Source organism: Carassius auratus, chromosome 4 (assembly GCF_003368295.1).
Source record: "Carassius auratus strain Wakin chromosome 4, ASM336829v1, whole genome shotgun sequence".
NCBI classification, from domain to species: domain Eukaryota; kingdom Metazoa; phylum Chordata; class Actinopteri; order Cypriniformes; family Cyprinidae; genus Carassius; species Carassius auratus.
In genome coordinates this window covers 6444912-6469363 of record NC_039246.1, presented here as the reverse complement: position 1 = coordinate 6469363, position 24452 = coordinate 6444912, and the positions used below count along the sequence as shown (strand labels likewise).

Genomic DNA, 24452 nt, shown 5'->3' with positions numbered 1-24452 from the left:
GCAGTTGGGTGGCCTTATTCTTGCATAAGACCCTACCTCAGGTCTGCATACTCTGATGGCAGATTGACTAGGTCCCCCTCTAGACAGGCTAACAGAACAAACAGGCAAATGTAAAACTGTGGCAAGACAATGAGAGTAGCATGACTTACTCCACTGACAGATCTATTCCTCAGTCCAGGAAACAAGGGGGTTATGTCGGCAAAACCAGTCTAGGCCAAGAATTATGGATGCAGTAGAGCTTTGAATGATGTAGAACTGAATCATTTCCCTGTGTAGAACTCCAATTTGCATCTACAGTTCCTGAGTGATGAATGATATTCGACCTGACCCCAGATAACGTCCATCTATAGCCCCTTTCCTCAAATCTTACCCTGGAGACACACATTTTTTTTTTTACTAAAACCTAATGCAAAATAGTCCAAAAAACAAACAAACATACAATCAATCACCCATACAGGGGAAAGGGCGAATTAGATTTGATGGATGATACCATCAGGAAAACCAGAGAATGCAGTCATGAAAATAGTCAATTAATCACCCGAATAAAAACCATCAGCGCTGTTTATAACAGGGTCTTAAGCTAATACTAAACCTCTGTTTCATTTAGTTAAATGTACAATACTTGCATTGCCTTAGCCTGGAACGAGTGTCGGGATGCAGTCTCTGATTAAAGTCTTGATGCTTTGTACAGGGTTTCTGCAGGGTTTAATCAGTCAAATTTAAGACTTTTTAAGACCTTTTTATGACTATTAGGATTTGAATTTTTGACCTACACAAATTATGATAAATAACTTTCAAAAGTCTTTTTTTATTATTGACTTTCATTGAAAGTAACAAGTTTTATTATTTAAAGAGTTATTCTATTATTTCTTAAGATCAAGAAACTGAAGCCTTCGCACTTATTTTTCTTGTGTATCAAGAACACAGGAACACCTAACAATTGTAACATTGTGAAGTATCAATTATTTTATGGCATTACTTTCCAAAATAACAAGTGTTATTGGTGTTTGGTCACAGTATTCAACACCCACAGGCAGGGCCATAGCTGGGGTTTGCGGGGCCCCGGTGAAGGTTGTACCAGTGGGACCTGTTTGAAATTGTTTAACTTGTATGTTCGTTCATTTTTATTTATTTTTGCTATTTACACAATATTTACGTTTTTCTCAAGTTTGTAGGTGTCCAGGGCCATAGCTGGGGTCTGCGGGGCCCCGGTGAAGGTTGTACCAGTGGGCCCTGTTTGAAATTGTTTAACTAGTTTTTTTGTTAATTTTTCTTTATTTTTACTATTTACACAATATTTAAGTTTAAGTTTGTAGGTGTTCAGGTACAGAAAATAATAATTAAATGTAAAATAGCCCTGGTGAGTCTTCAATGCAAAAATTAAATATACAATCAAACCAAAATTTATTGCATATATACACCTTGAACATTTCTCACAGTATTACACTTTATTTGCTATTGCTTTTAAAATGTTTATAAAATATGACAAGAATTTAGAGTTAAACTCGTCTTGATAATGTAATAACTTTGATGGAAATGTATGTAATGGATTACTATCAACCAAAACTACAGACAACTGTTATTATGACAATATTTACACTACCATCAATACTTTGTTAAACAATTACCAAGCAATGCTTCATTTTGTTCAGACTGTGGTGTGAAAAGGTTGCATTAGCAATTCAGAAAAAAATAAAACACATAAGCAATGCATGGTGCTTTATAAAGTGCTGAATAATTTTTGTTCCCAATTTTATAAATAGATAGATAGATAAAACATTTATATCTAAAAATAAGCATATCATGAAAAGGTTCTCTAAACGAGCTATTAACCTAATCATCTGAATCAACTAATTAACTCTAAACACCTGCAAAAGATTCCTGAGGCTTTTAAAAACTCCCAGCCTGGTTCATTACTCAAAACCGCAATCATGGGTAAGACTGCCGACCAGAAGGCCATCTTTGACACCCTCAAGCGAGAGGGTAAGACAAAGAAAGAAATTTCTGAACGAATAGGCTGTTCCCAGAGTGCTGTATCAAGGCACCTCAGTGGGAAGTCTGTGGGAAGGAAAAAGTGTGGCAAAAAACACTGCACAACGAGAATAGGTGACCGGACCCTGAGGAAGATTGTGGAGAAGGACTGATTCCAGACCTTGGGGACCTGCGGAAGCAGTGGACCGAGTCTGGAGTAGAAACATCCAGAGCCACCGTGCACAGGCGTGTGCAGGAAATGGGCTACAGAGAAGCAGCACTGGACTGTTGCTCAGTGGTCCAAAGTACTTTTTTGGATGAAAGCAAATTTTGCATGTCGTTCGGAAATCAAGGTGCCAGAGTCTGGAGGAAGACTGGGGAGAAGGAAATGCCAAAATGCCTGAAGTCCAGTGTCAAGTATCCACAGTCAGTGGTCTGGGGTGCCATGTCAGCTGCTGGTGTTGGTCCACTGTGTTTTATCAAGGGCAGGGTCAATGCAGCTAGCTATAAGGAGATTTTGGAGCACTTCATGCTTCCATCTGCTGAAAAGCTTTATGGAGATGAAGATTTCATTTTTCAGCACGACCTGGCACCTGCTCACAGTGCCAAAACCACTGGTAAATGGTTTACTGACCATGGTATTACTGTGCTCAATTGGCCTGCCAACTCTCCTGACCTGAACCCCATAGAGAATCTGTGGAATATTGTGAAGAGAAAGTTGAGAGACGCAAGACCCAACACTCTGGATGAGCTTAAGGACGCTATCGAAGCATCCTGGGCCTCCATAACACCTCAGCAGTGCCACAGGCTGATTGCCTCCATGCCACGCCGCATTGAAGCAGTCATTTCTGCAAAAGGATTCCTGACCAAGTATTGAGTGCATAACTGAACATAATTATTTGAAGGTTGACTTTTTTTGTATTAAAAACACTTTTCTTTTATTGGTCGGATGAAATATGCAAATTTTTTGAGATAGGAATTTTGGGTTTTCATGAGCTGTATGCCAAAATCATCAGTATTAAAACAATAAAACACCTGAAATATTTCAGTTGGTGTGCAATGAATCTAAAATATATGAAAGTTTAATTTTTATCATTACATTATGGAAAATAAAGAACTTTATCACAATATGCTAATTTTTTGAAAAGGACCTGTATTTCAATAGTAGTTCACTGTATGAAGATTCTTTGGGTATAATATGTCACAGTTTGCTTATACTCACTTACATAAATGTATTAGTGTCCTGTACCTACTAGTAAAATATGTACATCAAAAATTATATATGGAGTCTGGATAATTTTTGGTTTGACTGTGCATGAATTCTTGTTAAAACTACAAAGTAATGCAGTCAAGAACAGTGAGTGATTTTTTCTTTCATTTTCTTGGATTAACATTACAGCAGCTAGTAGCTAAATAAGGCGCGGTCACTTTAAGAGACGATGAGCGCATCTTTTTCCTCAATTGTTTACTTTCACTTAAGAAATAACTGACAAATAACTGAAAAAGAATTTTTTTTCGAGCATACTTTCCAAGGCAGGTATTTTGACATATTTTGTATGTATTTGTCGGCACAAGAGCAAAAAGAAGCTAATTCGGTGTACAAGCGTTTTGAGACGCCTTTCTCTGTGTGAGCCCTGAACACCGTGGTACTGAATTTGGTTCTTTCACATCCTTTTGTTTGTTCAAAACTGCAATTAGTATTTGTTCGTTCATGTACAGGAGGGACTGTCCGTGATACGGGGCTCTCTCTCCGCATGTGTTTGGATGCTTGATACCGATTGTTAGCAACGGACTTGAGCCAGCTACTAAACGCTCCATCTTTGAGCCATAGATTGTTAAATGTACATTTTCCCATTGTGATAGCCAGGATGATTTAAATTAAGCTAAGCAGTGACTCAGTATGATACAGTATGTTCGGAGTTGTCGCTGGTTTCTGTGAAAGTCCTTCTGACAAGTCTGTATGCTGCCACATGGACCTTGTATTTCTGGAACGCTGTGATACTAGTGTGATACCACCCAGATTCCTTATACGGAACTACAACAGGCGAAACAACTCCTCTCTTCCTCCAGACTCTGGAACCCTGATTTCCAAAGGAAATGCTAAATTTACTTTCATCAGAGAACATAACTTTGGACACTCAGCAGCAGTCCAGACCTTTTTGTCTTTAGACGCTTCTGACGCTGTCTGTTGTTCAAGAGTGGCTTGACACAAGGAATGCGACAGTTGAAACCCATGTCAAGTCAAGTCACCTTTATTTATATAGCGTTTTAAACAAAATACATTCTGTCAAAGCAACTGAACAACATTCATTAGGAAAACAGTGTGTCAATAATGAAAAATGACAGTTAAAGGCAGTTAATCATTGAATTCAGTGATGTCATCTCTGTTCAGTTTAAATAGTGTCTGTGCATTTATTTGCAATCAAGTCAACGATATCACTGTAGATGAAGTGACCCCAACTAAGCAAGCCAGAGGCGACAGCGGCAAGGAACCCAAACTCCATCGGTGACAGAATGGAGAAAAATGTTAGGTAGGTTATTCCAGAGGAAAAATAGGAAAAGGATCTGCCATGTCTTGCATTTTTCTGTGCATAGTGGTTCTTGAAGCACCGACTCCACCTGCAGTCCACTCTTTATGAATCTCCCCCACATTTCTGAATGGGTTTTGTTTCACAATGCTCTCCAAGGTGTGGTTATCCCTATTGCTTGGACACTTTTTTCTACCACATCTTTTCCTTCCCTTCGCCTCTCTATTAATGTACTTGGACAGAGAGCTCTGTGAACAGCCAGCCTCTTTTGCAATGACCTTTTGTGTCTTGCCCTCCTTGTACAAGGTATCAATGGTCGTCTTTTGAACAACTGTCAAGTCAGTCTTCCCCATGATTGTGTAGCCTACAGAACTAGACTGAAAGACCATTTAAAGGATTTTGCAGGTGTTTTGAGTTAATTAGCTGAATAGAGTGTGGCACCAGGTGTCTTCAATATTGAACCTTTTCACAATATTAAATTTTTCTGAGATACTGAATTTGGGATTTTCCTTAGTTGTCAGTTATAATCATCAAATTGTGTGTAATGAATGAATATAATATACAAGTTTCACTTTTTGAATGGAATTAGTGAAATCAACTTTTTGATGATATTCTAATTATATGACCAGCACCTGTATAAGTAGTAATTGGGGTGAAGTATTACTGCAGTCTTACTTCTGTGTAACTCTTATCCTGTGAGGGTCTGTCTGAGACTGACATCTTGTGGACTTTTTACAGACTTGCAGGCAAACCAGTTTTACATGTCATAGAAATACAGGACCAGGAAATAGGAAATTAGTTTAAGGAAGGAATCGTAAGTGTATTGAGCTGTTGTATGTTTGTTTGTTTCACTCTGTATATATTCAGTAACATGGCAGAAGCCAGAATTTCAGTGGATCAAAATGAGTTTATCTGTCCAGTGTGTTTGGAACTCCTGAAAGATCCAGTTGCCATTCCCTGTGGACACAGTTATTGTAAGAGCTGTATTACAGACTGCTGGGATCAGGAGGACCAGATGAAAGTCTACAGCTGTCCTCAGTGCAGACAGACCTTCAGTCCAAGACCTGTTTTTAGGTAAAAACACCATCCTAGCTGAAGTGGTGGAGAAACTGAATAAGACTAAACTTCCTTTTGATTGTTACGCTGGAGCTGAAGATGTGCAGTGTGATGTCTGTACTGGAAGAAAATACAAAGCCGTCAAGTCCTGTCTGGTGTGTCTAAACTCTTATTGTCAAACTCATCTTGAGCAACATGAGAGTTTCTTTAAAGAAAAGAAACACAATTTGACAGATGCCACTGGACGACTGCAGGAGATGATCTGCTGTGAGCATGATAAACAGCTGGACATGTACTGTATCACTGACCAACAATGCATTTGTGTACTATGTACAAAATATGAGCATAAAAACCACAACATTGAATCAGCTGCATCACAGAGGACAGAGAAACAGGTATGAACTTCAAGTTTTCCTTTCTCTTTGGAGTCTTACAAGCTCTTGGTGCATAAAGATCTGTAAAGTTACTAAGACTAAAGTCTCAAATCCAAAGAGCCCCCCGGAACAGCTTGTTCTAACACATCCCCACATCTCTAAGTCAATCATTATGTGGGAAGATTTGCAAAACACTGCCCAAATGTTCATGCAAAGAAAGAAGGTGTACCTTTTATTCTCTCTGGTTCTGTGGATGCCATTTTGTGGAGAGGCTGTGTGTTGGCCTTCCAAAAGTGTCATGTTTATGAGGCGTGACGAAATGTGTAAAAAGACAACATAAGTCATTATAACCAGTAATTATGTTCCCACTGGATGCAACGACTGCCTCGTTTATAATGGGTTTAATAATTGTTTTTGTCCTGTCAAGCCTGGTTCTGACTGGGACACGCCATGACAGTATACATTGAGGGGCGTTACATTTCCATCAAATGCTTGACACATTTGACCAATCACAACGCACTTGGATAGCTGGCCAATCAGTGCACACCTCGCTTTTCACAATGAGGATCCGTGTAAAAATAGGGATAGTTCCCCTAATATATATATATATATATATATATATATATATATATATATATCCCCATTCAATGCATTGACTCACCCTAATGTTGTTCCCATCAAAAATGTTAAGATCCAAAATGTCTAACTTTGCTTGTGGAGACTCATCATCCTGCAGTTTGTATGCCAGGATATGGTTGATGCTGAGAGAGAGCTATATGATTATCTGCAAAAGAGCACTTAGGCCCAATCCCAATTCACGTTAAAGGGTAGTGGTGTCTCGATTCTCTTTTGGTTGGAGGGATAGGGGAAGGGGAAGGGCCAGACAGCCATTCAAATGAAGATTTTTCGGGACCACACTTCAAACGAAGGGGTATGATTTATCTCGGCAACTTGGCTGCCTGAGTGAACAAAAAGACACATAAATGTAAGCATTTTGGGCATTAATAAAGATTTTAACAAAAGTAATCATTTGTTTTATGTTACATTCAATTGAGTTCATATTACCGGTCATGTTACTCAAAGAAATGTTAGAAAAAAATTGCTAATATTTGCTAACGTCACAACATTATAGACTGCAGATAGTAGGAAACCACAACATATTTTCATGACTGATCAGGGCGATAACCACCGTAGACATTGAGCAGGGCTAGTCCTCCCAATATTTAGAAATCACTAAACCCTTTTCTCAAACACTGAGTGTGTGAGAGAGAGAGAGAGAGAGATGGAAGTTGCATTTATGCGCGTCTGTGCGTTTCTCTTTTTAGAGTGAGTTTACTTAAAAACAGTGATTTTATCCTCTCGCAGCTTAAAAATATAATGTAGCGATTCAGTATTTAAACTTATTTAATAAAAGTTGTGGGGCAGCGTTGACAAGTTTTTCTCCTGGATGTGTGAGCTACGCGATTTCCAATATGCTTGAGTGTGTGTCAGTAGGCAGCGCATTAATACAGAACAATAATTAAAGGCTCTAATGCACACCAGCACACCAGTATATGTGTGTATTGTAGGAGCTAGACGACGTATAATGACATGTGACGGCATAGTAGTGGTGTCCCTATCCTTAGGAGAATATTTTCAAGGGGTATAAAATTGAATTGGGATCGGGCTTTAATGTGGTTTTGTGTGTCATTTGAGAGTGTTTAAATTTTATGTTAATTTATAATCGAATTTCAGAAAAAAAATCATTTTGGCTTAGCATTAATACTTGAATAATATCAGTTGTTTTCATTATAGTATTTTTAACATTTACTGTAATTTATTTGTCCTCCAGAAACAGTTAAAGTACATGCAAAGAACCTTCCATCATAGAATCCAGCAGAGAAAGAAAGATCTTAAGCAACTGAGAGAGGATGTGGAGTTTTATAAGGTAAGTGTTAAGAAAAAAGAAATTTAAGAGGTCTCGATTTGGACACTCTTCTAGTGGTGGAGCTCTTTCAGTTCCACTGAAGCCTACTGTGTTATTATGATGTGATTACTAACAGCGCTCTGCAAAGACAGCAGTGGAGGACAGTGAGTGGATCTTTACTCAGCTCATACGCTCTATTGAGAAAATTCGCTCTGAGGTCACGCAGCAGATCAGAGATCAGGAAAAGGCTGCAGTGAGTCAAGCTGAAGGACGATTGGAGAAACTGGAGCAGGAGATTGCTGATCTTAAGAGGAGAGACACAGAGCTGGAACAGCTTTCACAGACACAGAATCACATTCATTTCTTGCAGGTAACCAAGATCTAGAAGAACTTCCTGCTATGACAGAAGACCCAAACTGAAACAATTCATGCAAAATGAGCAGCTTACTGGAATAAAACAGTTGGTCTGTAACTCGCTGATGAATTTGAGCTATGGCAAGAAGTGAGGTTGTATATTAGCAATGATTTGGTGTACTGAAACCAGACAAAACCTGACATTGAACATTCTAAAGTTCTTGTAGGGTTTCAGGACAGTGGAGCCCAGTTTCATGAAAATGCTTGTAAGTAATACGACAAATAAAATGAAAACTCATGATACTGATATGCAAAAATGGACTTTGGAACACATGGACATATAGGATATGCATGTGTTTGGCATGCATATAATACACGGTTTTCACGAGCATATGATACAAAATTTGTTAGCGTGCATAGGATACGCAGATTTCACGTACAATCTATCTACCCCAAAGTCAACAAAAGTCCATTTTTGCTTATCAATACCACAAGTTTTTTATTTGGTGTTCTGTTTATACGCACTTTCATGAAATTGGGTTAGACAGTGCCATTAACTAATGAATAGTTATAAATAATGGTAACTATACTATACTTGTTGTCAGTGGTTAAAGTGGGATTTGGCAAGTGGGGGAACCCTCAAATTTTGTGTAGTAAAATTACTCACTGTGGGACAAATTATTGAGTATCGTGGTATAGAAATAATATTTGGGACAAGAGTGTCACTGCGGCACCAAGTATGACAATACTTATTTACTTGATATTTTAATGGTTTTATTTTGACAGACCGCCTTATTCTGTATAATTACTATTCATGTACATTTTTGTCTCTTTCAATAGTGACAAGCTGGAGTTCTAGCCAACTACTTTGCAGTTAACCTTACGTTTGTCACAAGGTTATAATAGTTTTGCATTTTTAAATGAGTTTTTATTTTAATATCGTTTTCAACTTTGTTTTAAATTTCACTTTAGTTTTAGATAGTTTCATTAATGGTTTTGTTAGTTTTAGATTTTGTTTTGTTTTGCAAACACATTTCTGTTGGGGCTCGGGGCTAATCGCCTGCCTTTTGGGGTTGTGAGTGTGTTTGTGTGTGTGTGTGTTTGGATGGTTTGACAGCTCACCGCGTCTGCCTGGTTGATCTGAGTTTTCCCCGCCCTCCTTGTTTCTCCGTTGTTCAGGCCAACCACTGATGTGCTTGGCCTGTTACATGGACGTTTATGTTATATCATCCATGGACGTTTATGTTATATCATCCAAGCTATTTCCTTTGCATATAGTGTGTAGCGAATGCAAAAATTTGTGGCTCTTTAGTCACATAACTTAAATTAGAAGAAAGTGCTGGACTAAGGTGAATTACTAAAATAATTAAAGTCAACAGGAGTCACCCAAATCTGATAGTAATGCAAGTTATTGGTTAAAGTATGGAGCTGATGGATTGTGATATCTGTTTTCTAGAGTTTCCGGTCTCTCTCAGCACCTCTTGAATCTACAGACGTACCCAAGATTCCCTTCAGTTCTCTCTTTTCCTTTGATGGCGTGAGAAAATCCATCTGTCAATTGAGGGACAAACTGGAGGATGTCTTCAATGAGGAACTCAAAAAGATCTCTGAAAGAGGTACAGATTTTGAGATTCATCTGAACATATATTAGAAATGTCTTAAGAATAGATTAGTTCACCCCAAAACAAAAATTATGAAATTAATTACTCACTCTAGTCAAACATTTTAGGGGAAAAGAACTGTTAAATAAATTGTTCTTTTTGGCCTATTTTACCAATGTCCTTGCTACATTTCTTAGTATGGGAACATTACAGTTCCGTTGTTATCTATGGAGGGTCAGAGAGCTCTCAGATTCCATCAAAAACATTTACATTTTTGATCCAAAGATGAACAAAGGTCTTACTGGTTTGGAACGACACAAGGGTGGGTAATTAATGACAGAATTTTCATTTTGGGGTGAACTAACCTTTTAATAGATTTCTCTTGACACGACAGTGACACTGTCCATGTCTTTTGAATGCTATAGTCACATCCACCAACATGATTCCCTGGACCAGGAATGACTTCCTTCAGTGTAAGTCACTAAAAACAATGCAGAAATCCTCTCTGAGTCTATTCATGTACTTCCTTTAGAATGTGAATGAAAACATGATTGAAGTGTTCAGCTGATAATTTAAAAGATGGTCTGGTGAAATATTAAACAGATGTCATTAACAGTTCAAATATATGAAAAGAGGGAGTAAAAAAACAGATTCTTATGTGTTTTCTCTCCATTAGATTCCCATCAGCTCACTCTGGATACCAAAACAGTAAACAAATTCTTCTGTCTGTCTGAGAAAAATAGAGTGATCACAGTTACTGACACAGAGCAGCCGTATCCCGATCATCCAGACAGATTTGATGTGTGTCAGGTGTTGTGTAGAGAGTGTGTGTGGACGCTGTTACTGGGAGACTGAGTGGAGTGGGATGTGTGTGTGTCTATCAGTCTCATATAAGAGCATCAGCAGGAAGGGAGAGGGTACTGAGTGTGTGTTTGGAGGTAATGATCAGTCTTGGAGTTTGTTCTGCTCTCCCTCCAGATGTTTGTTCTGGCACAATAACTTAAAGACTGTTCTCCCTGTAGTGTCCAACCACAGAATAGGAGTGTATGTGGATCACAGCGCAGGAACTCTGTCCTTCTACAACATTTCTGACACAATGACCCTCATACACTCAGTCCAGACCACATTCGCTCAGCCGCTCTATCCGGGGTTTTGGGTTTATTATGGATCATCAGTGAAACTGTGTGATATAGCAGAATAGATTCTAGAGACTGTGCCCATAATATTATAAGCTGCATGATAAAACAGTAACAGTGAGATTTTCTCCTCATTATATCGAAACTACAACTTTTATATGCAGAGTTTTTGTCACTAAAATTACATTTCAGAATAGCCTAAATGTATGTAATAATTTCTCATACAGACAATCAATGTGTGTGTGAGTGTCATGTTGCGTTTGCATGTTTTATTGTTAATTAATTCTTGTCTATGGCAATTTAATTGCCTGGGATGGTGTTGAAATTAGTTTTGAGGACCATGATGTATCCAAACACTATCTGTGGCATGTAGTTACTAAACCTGTGTCTATACAAGAGTTTCCCTGCCAGGTTCTTGACAGGTTTTTAAAACTACTTGAGGGATAACATGCCATTTAATATTTCTCTGTTATCTAGTTTTTTTCCACTACACTTTTTTTGTTTAAGGGGTCATATTATGCAATTTCATATGCGACTTTGGAGTGTTACAAGCTCTAGGTGCATATAGAAGATCTGTAAAGTTGCAAAGACTAAAGTCGCAAATCAAGCTAAGCCACGTTTCCACCACAGGAACTTTACCCAGGAACAAGGGACTTTGAGCTGGTACTCGTTGGCTGCATCCGAAAACTGAAAAATGCTGCCTTTCGGATGTCGCATTCCAAGGTAGGAAGGCATCAAGGCACGTCCGAAATCAATGTCAGCTTCATTTCCTGTCTCCTGAGATGCCTTCATCTGGCTGTTTTTGAAGGCAGCATAGATGTATCCTTCGCTGCCTTTGATATCCCACAATCCTGTGCATTCCATTCTGTGACAGTTAAGCCAAAAAATAAAGATGGCGTCTCAAAGTTGCGGTCGGTGGTCAGTTTGTGTGTAAATGTATGTTTCTGAACAACGTTTTCCACTTTTTATGTCATTTCTAGCGAAAAATTAATATTGTAGTAATGAAATATCCACTTAGTTATCACCAAAGCTCTCTATATTTTGCTGTAGATCATTAAATCCTTACTCCAAAATCCGTTACATGTGGTGCCTTTGTGCAAAAACATTGCCTGCAAAGTCATCGCCTGATTAGACAGCAAGGCAGCAAGCCACCTGCCTAAGTTTTCGGATGCAGCCGTTGTGCTTCCACTGCAGGGACCAGGAACCTCGCTTTTCAGACCGATGAGCTTTGTAAAAAACAATGTGTTTCAGAAAGGCGGGGTATAGAGGAGAAACAATAATGTCCATGTAGCAGAGTGAGGTACTGTATGTACCCAGTATGATTGGCTGGCATGAACCAATCAGTGTTTGTACTTCATTGTGTAGGTCAGTTGGGTAAGTTTCATGAGCCTAATAGTACCTGTGTTGTGAATATAAAAGAGGGGCGTGTTTGGCTGCTTGGGATGCATCATCCTTGGTACTGCCCCTTTTAGATATGTGGCTCTTTAAATTAGTGTTAGCAGCTGGGTTATCCTTCAGTCTGTCACGCATGCTAGTGCCAGTTTTCAGGTTAGTCCATGAAAATTTGTTTGTATGTTTGTAACTTATTTTTTTTATGAATAACTGTTTTTCTGTTCAATATCCAGCAGGTTTAATTTCACGTTCAGCGGTTTCCAATTAATTTTAATTGAAGCCTAATAAACATCAAGTTAATGACTGCATTCTGCTCTGCTCTGTTTTGTCATAGTTTAAAGAGTTTTGTCTGGAACTCATCTGGGTTTTGTTTTGTGGGCGGTTTTAGGTGGGAGGGGTTGACCATAGTACCCTGTATTGTGTGTCCACATGGAGTGCTGTGTTTAACCTTCTTGTGTGTGTCATGGGTATTGAGTGTGGAGTAAGAATTTGAGGGTCTCTGCATGCCACCTTACTGTTTATATTTGTTTTATCGTATTGAACTGGTTTCGTATGTTACTGTTGTAGACTTGTGATGTAATTTTTTTCTTTTTTTATTAATTGCATGTTAATAAAGTGATTCTTGTTGATGTCTGTCTATGTTTATTTTAGGGCTGTTATGTCCCAGTGTGTTTTGGGGGTCTTGGTCGAATATAGGATTTCTCTGAAACACTTGACCGCTTCTTGGCTGCATAACAGTACGTGGAAATGTGTTTTTTGAAACTTAAACCGCATAAAAATGTCATTACACCAAATAATGCTCTTTTTGGCAGCATCATATGACCCTTTTAATCACCGATTTAGATTTTAAATGGTCCTATGCGCGGCGCTGCTGTTCAAATGATAATCCCAAACAAACAGCCACACCGTCGACATTATACTTATTTTAGCATAATTTAAGTAACTTTTGTTTTATGTTTATTATTACCTTAGAGTCTTCATTTTTTTTGTCACGGAAGCGATTTAACAGCGCTTGCGTGAGCCGGTCTGATGAGCCTCCGCCTAATCTGACAGGACCAGCCGTACTACGGTGAACGAGAGGATAAACCCGCTCCTGAAATATTAATTAGGTAACGTCGTGGTCAATCATTAGGCCTTTCTGATTGGCTGAAAGGAATGCTTTGGTAGGCGGGCCCTTTACAGCTGACGAATAAACAAAGGTACTATCTTATCAATATTAATTAGATAACGTGCCTGGCACCCGATCTAATTAATATTAATGAGCCAAACCGTCGCAATAGTAGGAATCGTATTTCCAACAGCGCGATCATGAAGTGGGATGGTGGCAGCCGGTGGCTCTGTTGTGTCTTTGTCTTTCCCTGGTTACTGTCGTTAACCGAAGACTAATTTATTACGAGAGAAACATGCGTCGTGAGAGGAGAAGCGCGAGCTGTGTGATCGTGCAAGCGTTGATGTATTAATATTCGTGTATTTCCTTGACGGAGGAGCGGGATACATGACAGACACACAATCCCTTCATGACATGTGAGTGTACTTACATTATTAGACAGCCATCTTGCGCTTTTAACAGCGATTGTTGCTTTTATTTACTGCATCAAATCCCATATCAAACGTATTATGTCATTATGTTAATGAGGCTTTGATGCATTATTCATAAGGAGTTTATATCTTTGACATGCAGTGCTTTTATTACAATGTCTTGCTCTTCAGGGCTGTTGAAGGCATTTAATAATATGACAGCTTATTTTTAAGACCTTCATCCATCTCTACAAGCAAACACACACATGCAAAGATAGCAGATGTATTTTTAACACAATATGGTGTTGGTTCTGCATCCAGCACTTCTGGTCCACCTTCTTCTGAAAGCTTAATATAACCTTATGACAGTATGCATGCAGCATACTATAGTGTACTAACAGTATCAGCTATGAGGAGCTGCTGAGGGAATTTGTCCAGCCTCTCATCCTGTCAATGCCCTGTGTAGTAAACCGCATGGGGGGGTTGAATGCCTTCAGGTCAGGCCGATACCTGATCCATGTCCTGGTGACCGTGCACTTGCAATAATCTACTGTAGTGTTGTAAGTGTGTCGTATACCACATCTCCCAAAGAAGACGAAACCAGTATAGCTCAAAGGTGTTAACTGTCCAGTTTAAGAATACACGTGAGAACACAGCAGACCCTAAGTGCTGTTATTGCGGGAGGCTTTCAGACGGATCTGAAGAACCTCAGGCCTGTTCCTGGGAGATGTTCAAAGCTGGGCTAATAATGAGGATGTGCATGTGTCAGCATAGAATAAAACACGTCTTCCATTACAGCACAGCTTCTCCATCCATTAATAATTGTATACATTTTGTGTCAAGCTGTCTGCCGTGATGCTTAGGTGTTTTGGGTGGTTCTTGTAGCCCAACTAGTTAAGCATGGTGCTCGAAAACACTGTGGTCATGGGTTCAGTTCCTAGAGAACTCAAATGCTGATAGACTAATGATGCATTGAAAAGTTGCACTAGACGGTGTCTGTCAAATAAATAAATAAATAAATAGTAATCAGTATAGTAAGGGTTTGTGATTGTCAACTAACCATTATCTAACAGGTAACCAGTTTATATACGTTTAAATATTTTATCTTTATAGTGTGCCGAGCTTAAACTGGTAGACTGCTAAATTTGCACTAGTGATGCGCGGGTCGGGTTCTTTTCCAACCCGCGGGTCCTGCTTTTATGAAATTATTTGGCCTGCCTACATTTCTTGACCCGCTCCGACCCACCCCGCGCATCGGGACACACGGAAGTTACGTTGCTACTTATACCTTCGTATCGTAACCTTATCAAAGAACCTAATAAAATATGAAAATATCTATTCCAGATATTTCATATAGGATATAGGTAATTGCACTATGATGGTTCGTTCGTGAACAAATCTTTTAGGTGAACGAATCATTCTCGTTTACGTAATCCACTGACCATAGACATTAAAAGACTCATTTCTCGTTCAATGAAGTTCCTCCCACGGCAGCGCGCGAGTGCTGCGCTATTAGAAGCGCATGCGCAGCTCGTGAACAGCTCTGTGAACTGTTTCATCCTGTCAAAGCTCAAGATGTGATGGACCATGTGATTTGTTGAATGTAGTGAACGAATACGATATTCTAGGTGAATGAGTTGAATGAACTGATACATCTCATTCGTGAATGAAATGAATGAGAGTATCTAGGGTCAGGGTCAGTCGCCCATGCATGTAAATCTCGAGCAGCAATCAGCAGATACAAAGCGCAGTTATTGGTGCAATTACGCTTGTTTTCATATTTGGAATACAGAACATAACTCCATGTTTAATCCCCGAATAAAACCTTGTGCTTTGATAGTCTGAACAATTTATTTAGACTATTTAATGCGATCATGCACACACTTTAATAAAGCCAAATCAGTTTTTGCCACAAGTAAATTTGTTGGTTGACTTAAGACATAACACATAAGACACTCTTTTTCGCCAACTGCTGGCGTATTTGTGTAATATGAAGAAATGGTCACTGAACGAATCAGTGAATGAATCATTTTGGTGAACGACCTGAAAATCAACGAATCTCTGTAAAGAATCAAAATTTCCACCACTAAATTACATGCAACATAAATGTATTTGTAAAATTTTAGTTTTTAGTGACCCGTCCCGCAATAAAATGCCAATTTCTTAACCCGCCCCAACGCGACAATGACCGACAGTTTGACCAATGTGAATGTTGTGCATCATTTTACAGCATTTCAACTGTCAAATTAAAAGACACCCCCCACAAACACACACACATGCACACTTTGTGCTTTATCTAATGTTTTAAGTGCAAAAACGTTGTCTGTGTGAATGTGCATATTTGAGTTAATGTATTCCTCTTATCAGCAAGACATATCGGCATCATTTTTCATATCAGGCTGATGCCGATATTTACATTTAAAGCCATTATCGGCCGATTCTGATATTGGTCCGATAATATTGTGCATCCGTAGTTTAATTCACATTATTTAAAGAAAACTTTTGTAATTTTTATATTAACATATTTAAAAATGTATTTATTTTTTGCTTTTTTGCTTTGACACAGATGGTCCAGAGGTTTTGGTTTTATCCAAAGAGTCTCGAGTCAGATCCAGGATCGAGAATAATTATACAGTGCTTTCATGAACCCACTGACTAGTCTGTTTTTAATATACTGGCACGTCCCTGGTTGACGGGACATTGCTGCGTGTTACCATGAGGTTGCTAGAGTGTTGGTGGTTGCTAGCATATTCCTGTGTGTTTGCTTGGACATTTAGGGTGATTTACATGCAATTAAGTTGGGTCTGTGCAGTTTCTATGTATTTTTCTTGTCTGCTGTGAAAAGAATCCTGCGGTCTCTGTGATCTATGTTATTTTTTCTTTAACAGACACACAAGCCACATTAACACAGTAACCAACATTGAGCTCCACAACATGTGTAGAGCTGCACACACTCAGACTCACAGAAATGTCCACAGACTACAGCATTAATTTAATCTCAGTATTACAAATACTGTCTGTGTCCATCTTCTGGAGGCATAAACTCATATTGTGCAGTCAGATTTAGGTGAGTGTGTTCATCCGACATTGGTTTCTCAAGATGATTTAAAGCCACCCTGTGACAATACATAAACGGACACTGTTAGTGTGATTTGTACATGTGTCAAGGTTGCTACATGTGACAGCACCAGAAGATATGGGGAAAATCAATGGATGGAGGCTACTAACTAACATTTATCTGATAACTTTGACTGTTAGTTCATCATGGGCCAGATTCATGATAATCTTAAGAAAGAAGTTAAGAGATTTTTTTTATGCTAAATTCTTGGAAGTTTGTAAGAAGCTCCTAGGTTCAATTTAATATTTTCTTAAGAACATCTTTTCATATTTGTTTGATAAATTAGTGGGGCCCAATGATTTCCGCGATGCTAGAAGTCATGGCCCGAATTGTGGAATCCAGTCATAAAAATGGAATTAACTGTATAATGTGGAATTTCATGGAATTTGTATTAGTTTTGATGAATAAATAAAAAACAGGTCCGTACATACTAGGGCTGGGAAAATAAATCGATGCATCGCGAATTGAGAAATGATTCAACATCGATTCTGAGATTTTTCGAAATATATATATAGGAAAAGCTATGCTTCCTGTAAACCTGCCTGGTTTGGCAGTAGCTTGCTTGCCCCACACAGTTACCTTGTTTAATTTCTTAATTTAAGTTGTATATTTTTTGTTCTATTTGTGTTAAGTTATTTGTAGTGAAGATAAGTCTACTGTTAAGTGCACTGATGTCAGACTCATTTTGAATAATAAAGTTTATTGTTAAATTATTAAATACCCTGCCTCCACTACACAGGCCTATATTTGTCACATCATTATAAGTTATGAGTTATCATTGCAAAAAAAAATGTGTTTGTGTATATATTCTGTATTCTATAAAGTACAAGTACGATTAATGTGTAATTTACATCGATTTGTTTGAATGAAAATCGGTTTTCTTTTTAACATCTGCCGATGCTCCACTTGGGGATCTCGTAGTTCCGAGTGGGCTGAGCCCTCCCCTGAGCGTCTGCCAGAGACATGCTGCCGAGTGAGAGAGATGTTACACCCTACGAAATGAAGACGACCGCGGCAGCACAAGCACATCCGCCAAAAAGCAACCTGCAGCAGTGTTATCATTGCGCAGCTCGCCAAGCTTTACTTTTGTGGCTCACATGGCAGTAAACAATATGATGATGTGATAATGCAGTCAACACCGATATTTCATAAAAACATTAAAAAAAACAAGCAGGGCTATAACATAACCCATTAATAAACTCACACTAGATGTAACTTTTGATAATTTGCGGTAAAAGTGGCTCTCTGATTGACTTCCCCAATCAATGTGGCTCCCATGAAGAAAAAAATATAGTGAAGACCTCTGACAGACTTACAAACATTTTACGATGTAACATTTAAGATAACAATGTTGTTAGATTTTATGTTATGTAATGTTTTCACTGTTTACAATGGCAGGGCCTGCCATCTTGTCTTTTTGGCTTGTTGTTTCTGATTGCACTTTAACCCCAAGGGGGAAATGCACATCAAATCCTAGAAGGTACAATCAAAACAAAATAAAGTTTTGAACAATTTCTTTGTCATCTGAATATTGATTTTAAGTAGGGGGAAAAATAGATTTAAAATTAAAAAAAAAAAAAACACTAATGGGAAGTGTGTCCAAACTTTTGACTATACTGTATTACAATATAGCCTACACTAAAGAATATAGGCTGATATATCATGTCATCTCGCTATTTTTACTCCCTAATATCGTTATCGGCCCCCAAAAACCCATATCGGTCGAGCTCTAATTTTTACGAATTTTTCCAAAATAATGGAATGGCATTTTTGATTGGTGTGAAGCGTTTTAAATTTGTAAAAAGAATCTTTTCACGTAATGAGTCAATGAATTTGATTAAGGATCAAAGGTACGCACTACGCATGTCCATCTCTGTGTCTTACAAAAGCCTGTGATGAAGGCTGTCATTGTCCGTGGAGCAACGCATGATCCATTCGAGAGGTCGTTAACACTTGTGCTACAGATAACTAGTGATTTTCCACTGGTGAAAGTAAGAGCTTGTGTAGATAAGCTGGACTACTTCCAGCAGCAGCAGGACTCAATATTTGATGAGTGAACAGATCCAACCTATCAGATATCGGTTCAGTTTATTAGTGTTCATGAGTACAACACACTCCCAGAGTTTGAACGCTAATACCTAGATATATGCTTATGCACATAGTGTTGCCTAAATACTGAGTTTATTCATTTATGTCATACATGATTAATGAAACATTTTGACACACTGAACTGAATTGATGTTTTTCAGGAACTTACAACATTATAATTTTATTGACCTTACATGGAGAAGCATCAAGAAATATCTATCCCCACATTACACAATAGTATTTAAATGCATCATCGGAAGAAGATGAATGATGAATGTCTAGAATCAGCAGAGCTGGACTCTAGATATAGAACAAGCTCATAAAAGCGTTTTCATTAGTATCACATAAGTTTGTCACTGCATTCCTATACTTCCTTCTGTGCCATAGTTGTGTAATTACTATAATCATTTACTCCTCTTCATGTCATTCCAAACCAGAAAGACTTTCACGCATCTTTGAAACACAAATGAAGGTATTTTAAATTGAAATACATGACATGAAATTTCTGTCCTTCTGTTGAAAGTCCATTCCTCCAAAAATTGGACACTTCAAAAAGGCATTGTAAAAGAAATCCATATGAATTTAGCCGTTTAATCTAAGTCTTCTGAGACATAATCCCTTTGTATGATGATTAGAATAAATTTAGTTTTCGCATACTTTATGAACATTTATTAGTACACATACGTGGAGCTCATCAAATGTGGTAAATGGAATCTCTGCTTCTAAATGAGTGTTAAAATTTCTTCTGACACAGCTTAAAAGGCCCTTTCACAAACTTTTGGTTAAACAAACTATCAATATAGGGACAGAGTTTATTTGGGTTTTGAAGTCTTATTGGTTTAAAAACGACATGAAGATAAGTAACCTAATTGGTGACAGAATTTACATTTTTGGGTGAACCATCCATTTAAATGTGAGTGGTCGTTGCAATTTATCCTCCGATTTCTTTTATTTTGCTCATAATTCTGCCATTATTTCTTGGGCTTTACTCACTTTTTATTTATCTGTGGTGGGAGGAGTAAATGTACAGCACTCCCTCCACCCTCAATGGGAAATATGGGAATACTCGGAATTCACCATACTTGGCTGTATGTCACGTTACATCATGTCACGTTTTTATCCTTGTTTTGTCTGTAGGTGAAGACAAATCAGGAACCAGACGCGGTTTATGAGGAGAAATTTTGTTCTGCTCTTCCTGCTGACTTGTGTTCTAAAGCTTTACACATCACTTCATCACAATGGTATGGTCACATTTCTCTCCTGTTATAATAATGTTTCCACAGGTTATGATCTGAAGGAACACTCCACTATTTTGAAAATAGGTTAATTTTTCAACTCCCCTGGATTTAAACAGTTGTGTTTTACCGTGTTTTACCGTTTTTGAATCTATTCAGCCAATCTCCAGGTCTGGGAGTAGCACTTTCAGCTTAGCTTAGCATAGATCATTGAATCTGATTAGGCCGTTAGCATCTCACTCCAAAATTACCAAAGAGTTTGATATTTTTCCTATTTAAAACTTCTCTTCTGTAGTTACATCATGTACTAATGAATATCGTTGACCCTGCTCCGCCCATAATACAGCAGCAAAGTTCCTTGATTATTACACCGGAATGAGAGTATAGTTGCTAGCCATAGCAGCCAGTACATTAGTACACAATATAACTACAGAAGAGTCAAGTTTTAAATAGGAAAATACATTTTTGAGTGAGATGTTAACAGTCTAATCAGATTCAATTATCTATGCTAAGTTAAGCTAAGCTAAAAGCGCTACCGCCAGCCCGGAAATCAGCTGAATGGATTCAACAATGTTAAAACACAACTGTTTAAACTTTATTTGAGTTGGAAAATGAGCCTATTTTCAAAAATAATGGAGTGTTCCTTTAATATATAATAATATACTGGGGTCATTCTGTGCAGTGCTTTGTCCAGCGATATTAAACACAATTATGTAGATAACACTTTACTATAAGGTCACATTTGTTAAACATTAGTTAATACATTATCTAACATGACCTATCATGGAGCAATATATTTTACTGCATTTTTAACCTTTGTAAATATTAGTTAAAGGCCACATATTATGGCCCTTTTCACAAGATTAAATATTTTTCTTTTTATTAGAAGAAAGGGCATCGCATATACGTCTCTCTGCATTGCTAATCTACAGCTATAAACAGCGGCAGAAGCAACATAACTGACTGAGAGTGAGAGAACCAGTGTTCAGTCGTATATAATGGAAGTCAAATGCACTGAAAGCAGAACAAACACCACAATGTTTCAGAGCTCACGCCGCATGGATCAATGGACCGAGCTGTGTAATATTACGTCCTATGTTATATTTTTACAGTCGCGGAAATGATGATAAATTCCTTTGGTGCCATCTTATGGTATAATATAATTTAATATCATAAGGACTTTATTTTATATAAAAAATAACTATATTTTGATCTATATCGTTACTGTGACAAACTGAAAAAGATCTTGGTCACTCACCACTAATGTTAACAAATAAAACCAAGCCTTATTGTACAAATTTTTAGTATTATATTAAACTGACATAATCATTCAGGGCAAGTTAGCTATTAGCACTGACAAATCTTTTTTCAAAATATGTAATTGTGTGTGTCCTAATGAGATGGTTTTGGTCATAGTCACTGGATTTTGTTTTTATTTAATCTTGTAATTGAACTACCTATTCTCCTGATGTTTGCACAGATCACTGTCTGAAGATATTTGTGGCTATGGCCAGTGAACCACTCGAAGGTTTCCATGAGGTGAACCTGGCGTCACCCACCACCCCAGATCTTCATGGCATTGTAGACCCGAGCCCACCAAAGCACAATGCTCCCCCCAGCTCACTGTACCGCACACACTCTTTGACTTCTAGCCAGAATGCACCCAATGCTTTCAGAGCTGACCAGCTGCCCACCCAGCCCGTGTACTCGACCCCCCGTCAACTGGGCACAGAGGACTTCCTTAATGGCGGGTAAGACTCCACAAACAGCAGGTGAACACTTCAGGTTCAGGTTGCCAGGTCTGGGAAACAAAATCCATATTAAAAACAAGCCTAAATAAAACATTTTCCATGGTTTTCCACTCAGTCAGGGGTCTCTTTCATCAAAATTGTGTTCTAGGGAGATTGCGTGTGTGTGTGTATAATACACCTCATGTCACTCCAAAGCTCTTACTTTTTTCTTCCTTTATAGAACATAAAAGAAGATATTTTAAGAAATGTGTATCCAGTATCGTTAAAAATATCTGCTTTTATGCTGCAGAGTAGAAAGTTATGTCATACAGCAGGGGTCATCAACTATATTTGTCAAAGGGCCAGAATTTTTTTCTGCAGACACTGTAAGGGCCAGATACTCGTAATATAAAATACAATTCGAATTGTATCCTAATATGTTATTATTTGATATACTACTATTTCTAATTCCAAATTTATGTTATTTTTTTACATATTACCTGTACTGCAGCGAACCACCAGGGGGCGATAGCGATATTTTAGGATTCATATTTGTGAGGCTGTCAAGCTGTCCATCACTGTCACATGCAGGTCGTAGTTTGTAGAGAACACTAGAAGAAAGGCCTTCTCAATATATTTAAATGAAAAAATGGCACTCTCAAAGAGCCTTAAGCGAAAAGTTGATTCAGAGAACCGTAGTTTTAATGAAGAATGGACTGATAATAAGTACGTATTCATAGTGCCTACTGTTAGAAATGCTGTACCTGTGTGCCTCATTAGCTCTTTTTCTCGTTAGATTTAAAAATAAATATATATGGAACGGACCCGAATATTCGTTCGGTGGGTTGGTATTCAATTTGAAAATTTGACATTCGAATATTATTATTATTTTATTTTATTTTTTTGCACATCTGGGATCCCCCGCGAAACGGTTCTCATTCTCCCTTAAATAAGGCCGGTGACACACTGGCTGTGTGAGCGTCTCAGCTGCGTGGCGTGTCCGTTTTTTATTCCGGCTCCTATTTAACAGGTTGGAGTTTGCACACTGAGACACGAGTCTCAGGCGCGCTCGAGCCACGCGGAAAACGCGTGCATGCTAGAAATAGAACCGACGCGTGTTCCAGCAAAGGGGGTGTTCTCTGGCTAGAGCGCAGAACAGCGGAGTTTGTATGGACCAGTTGACGTTGCATGTTATACAGGGTTAAAAATGACAAGTGATCAAGTGAATGACTCAAAATCATTTCCAACCAGAAATTAATGTTTTTATTCAGCAGATAAGCTTTTGAGCGTTTTACTCAGCAGCTAATCCTGAAAAAACAAATCCACAAAATATTAAGCAGCTGAAACTGTTTTTTTTAACATTGATCGTAATAAAAAACATTCTTAATAACTGAGCACCAATATAAGTGAGCAGCAAATATGTTTTTTTTAATTAGTATATCTTCTGAAAGATCATGTCACACTAAAGATTGGAGTAATGCTGAAAATTCAGCTTTGTGTCACAATAATAGATTACGTTTTATAATATATTCAAATAACTTTTTATCTGTGATGGTCTGATGTAGTTTAAGTCCTCATGAATTCAAAATGGACAATTCTTACTTTCATGGAAAGTTATCCATAAAATATCCCTCACCTTAGTTTCAATAAAAACTCTTTTTAGAGAAAGTTCCTAAATCAAATTGATGTTTTTCCTCCACAGTGGAAATGATCCTGCAGTGGATGCAGTGGATGGCAATGTCCCATCAGCTGATGCAGAAGATGTTCTGGGCCTGAGCGCAGACAGTCTGTCCCGTCTCAGAAGTCCATCAGTTATGGAGGTCAGAGAGAAAGGCAACGAGAAGCTAAAGGAGGAGCTCACCAAAGCACAACGGGTGAGACACTAACCCAACAACATTCGCAGATCTAAAATCTACCATTTATTCATTTAGCAAATCCATTAAACGAATGAGAAATTACAAACATCACAAACAAATTTCCAGACTCTGAAAATACAATTTTTATCACACCCCTCTGGTTAGGACAGAATAGATATCTAGTGCTGGGTTAAAACTGGTGAATTCTCCTTTTCGACCCATAACCCATAAGAACTTCGTTCATCTTTGGAACACAAATTGAGATATTTTTGACCCTCCATAGACAGCAGGAATATTACCACAATCAGTGCACAGAAACGTAGCAATGACATCGGTAAAACAGTCCATGTGACATCAGGGGTTCAACCATAATTTTACGAAGCTACGAGAATATTTTTTGTGTGCAAAGAAAACAATAATAACTTAATTTATTCAGTAATTCTTCTCCCCGAGTTACCGTCTTCCACCTTTTTGGAGAGTACCCAAGAACATAATCAGTGGAATGAGCATTGTTTATGTTCTGCATGCGTGCTTTGTCTACTGAACGCAAACAACACTGATTACATTCAGCGAATGCACGTGCATGCTA

The 24452-nt window shown here is 38.2% G+C and overlaps 1 protein-coding gene and 1 pseudogene across 6 annotated transcripts in view; both read left to right on the top strand.

Annotated features, from left to right (window-relative positions):
• Positions 1–5056: 5056 nt before the first annotated feature.
• On the top strand, positions 5057–11717 carry LOC113057215 (tripartite motif-containing protein 16-like protein; annotated as a pseudogene).
• Positions 11718–13593: 1876 nt separating this feature from the next.
• The window catches only part of LOC113057216 (rab-3A-interacting protein-like), a 29741-nt gene continuing 18882 nt past the window's right edge, over positions 13594–24452 (top strand). For all 6 annotated transcript variants that reach the window (XM_026224483.1, XM_026224466.1, XM_026224475.1 and 3 more), the window contains exons 1-4: positions 13594–13842; positions 20180–20283; positions 21758–22028; positions 23710–23881. In XM_026224483.1, coding sequence (XP_026080268.1) covers positions 20211–20283; positions 21758–22028; positions 23710–23881 — 516 coding nt within the window. In that variant the 5' untranslated portion in view covers positions 13594–13842; positions 20180–20210. The remainder of the gene's footprint in view (positions 13843–20179; positions 20284–21757; positions 22029–23709; positions 23882–24452) is intronic.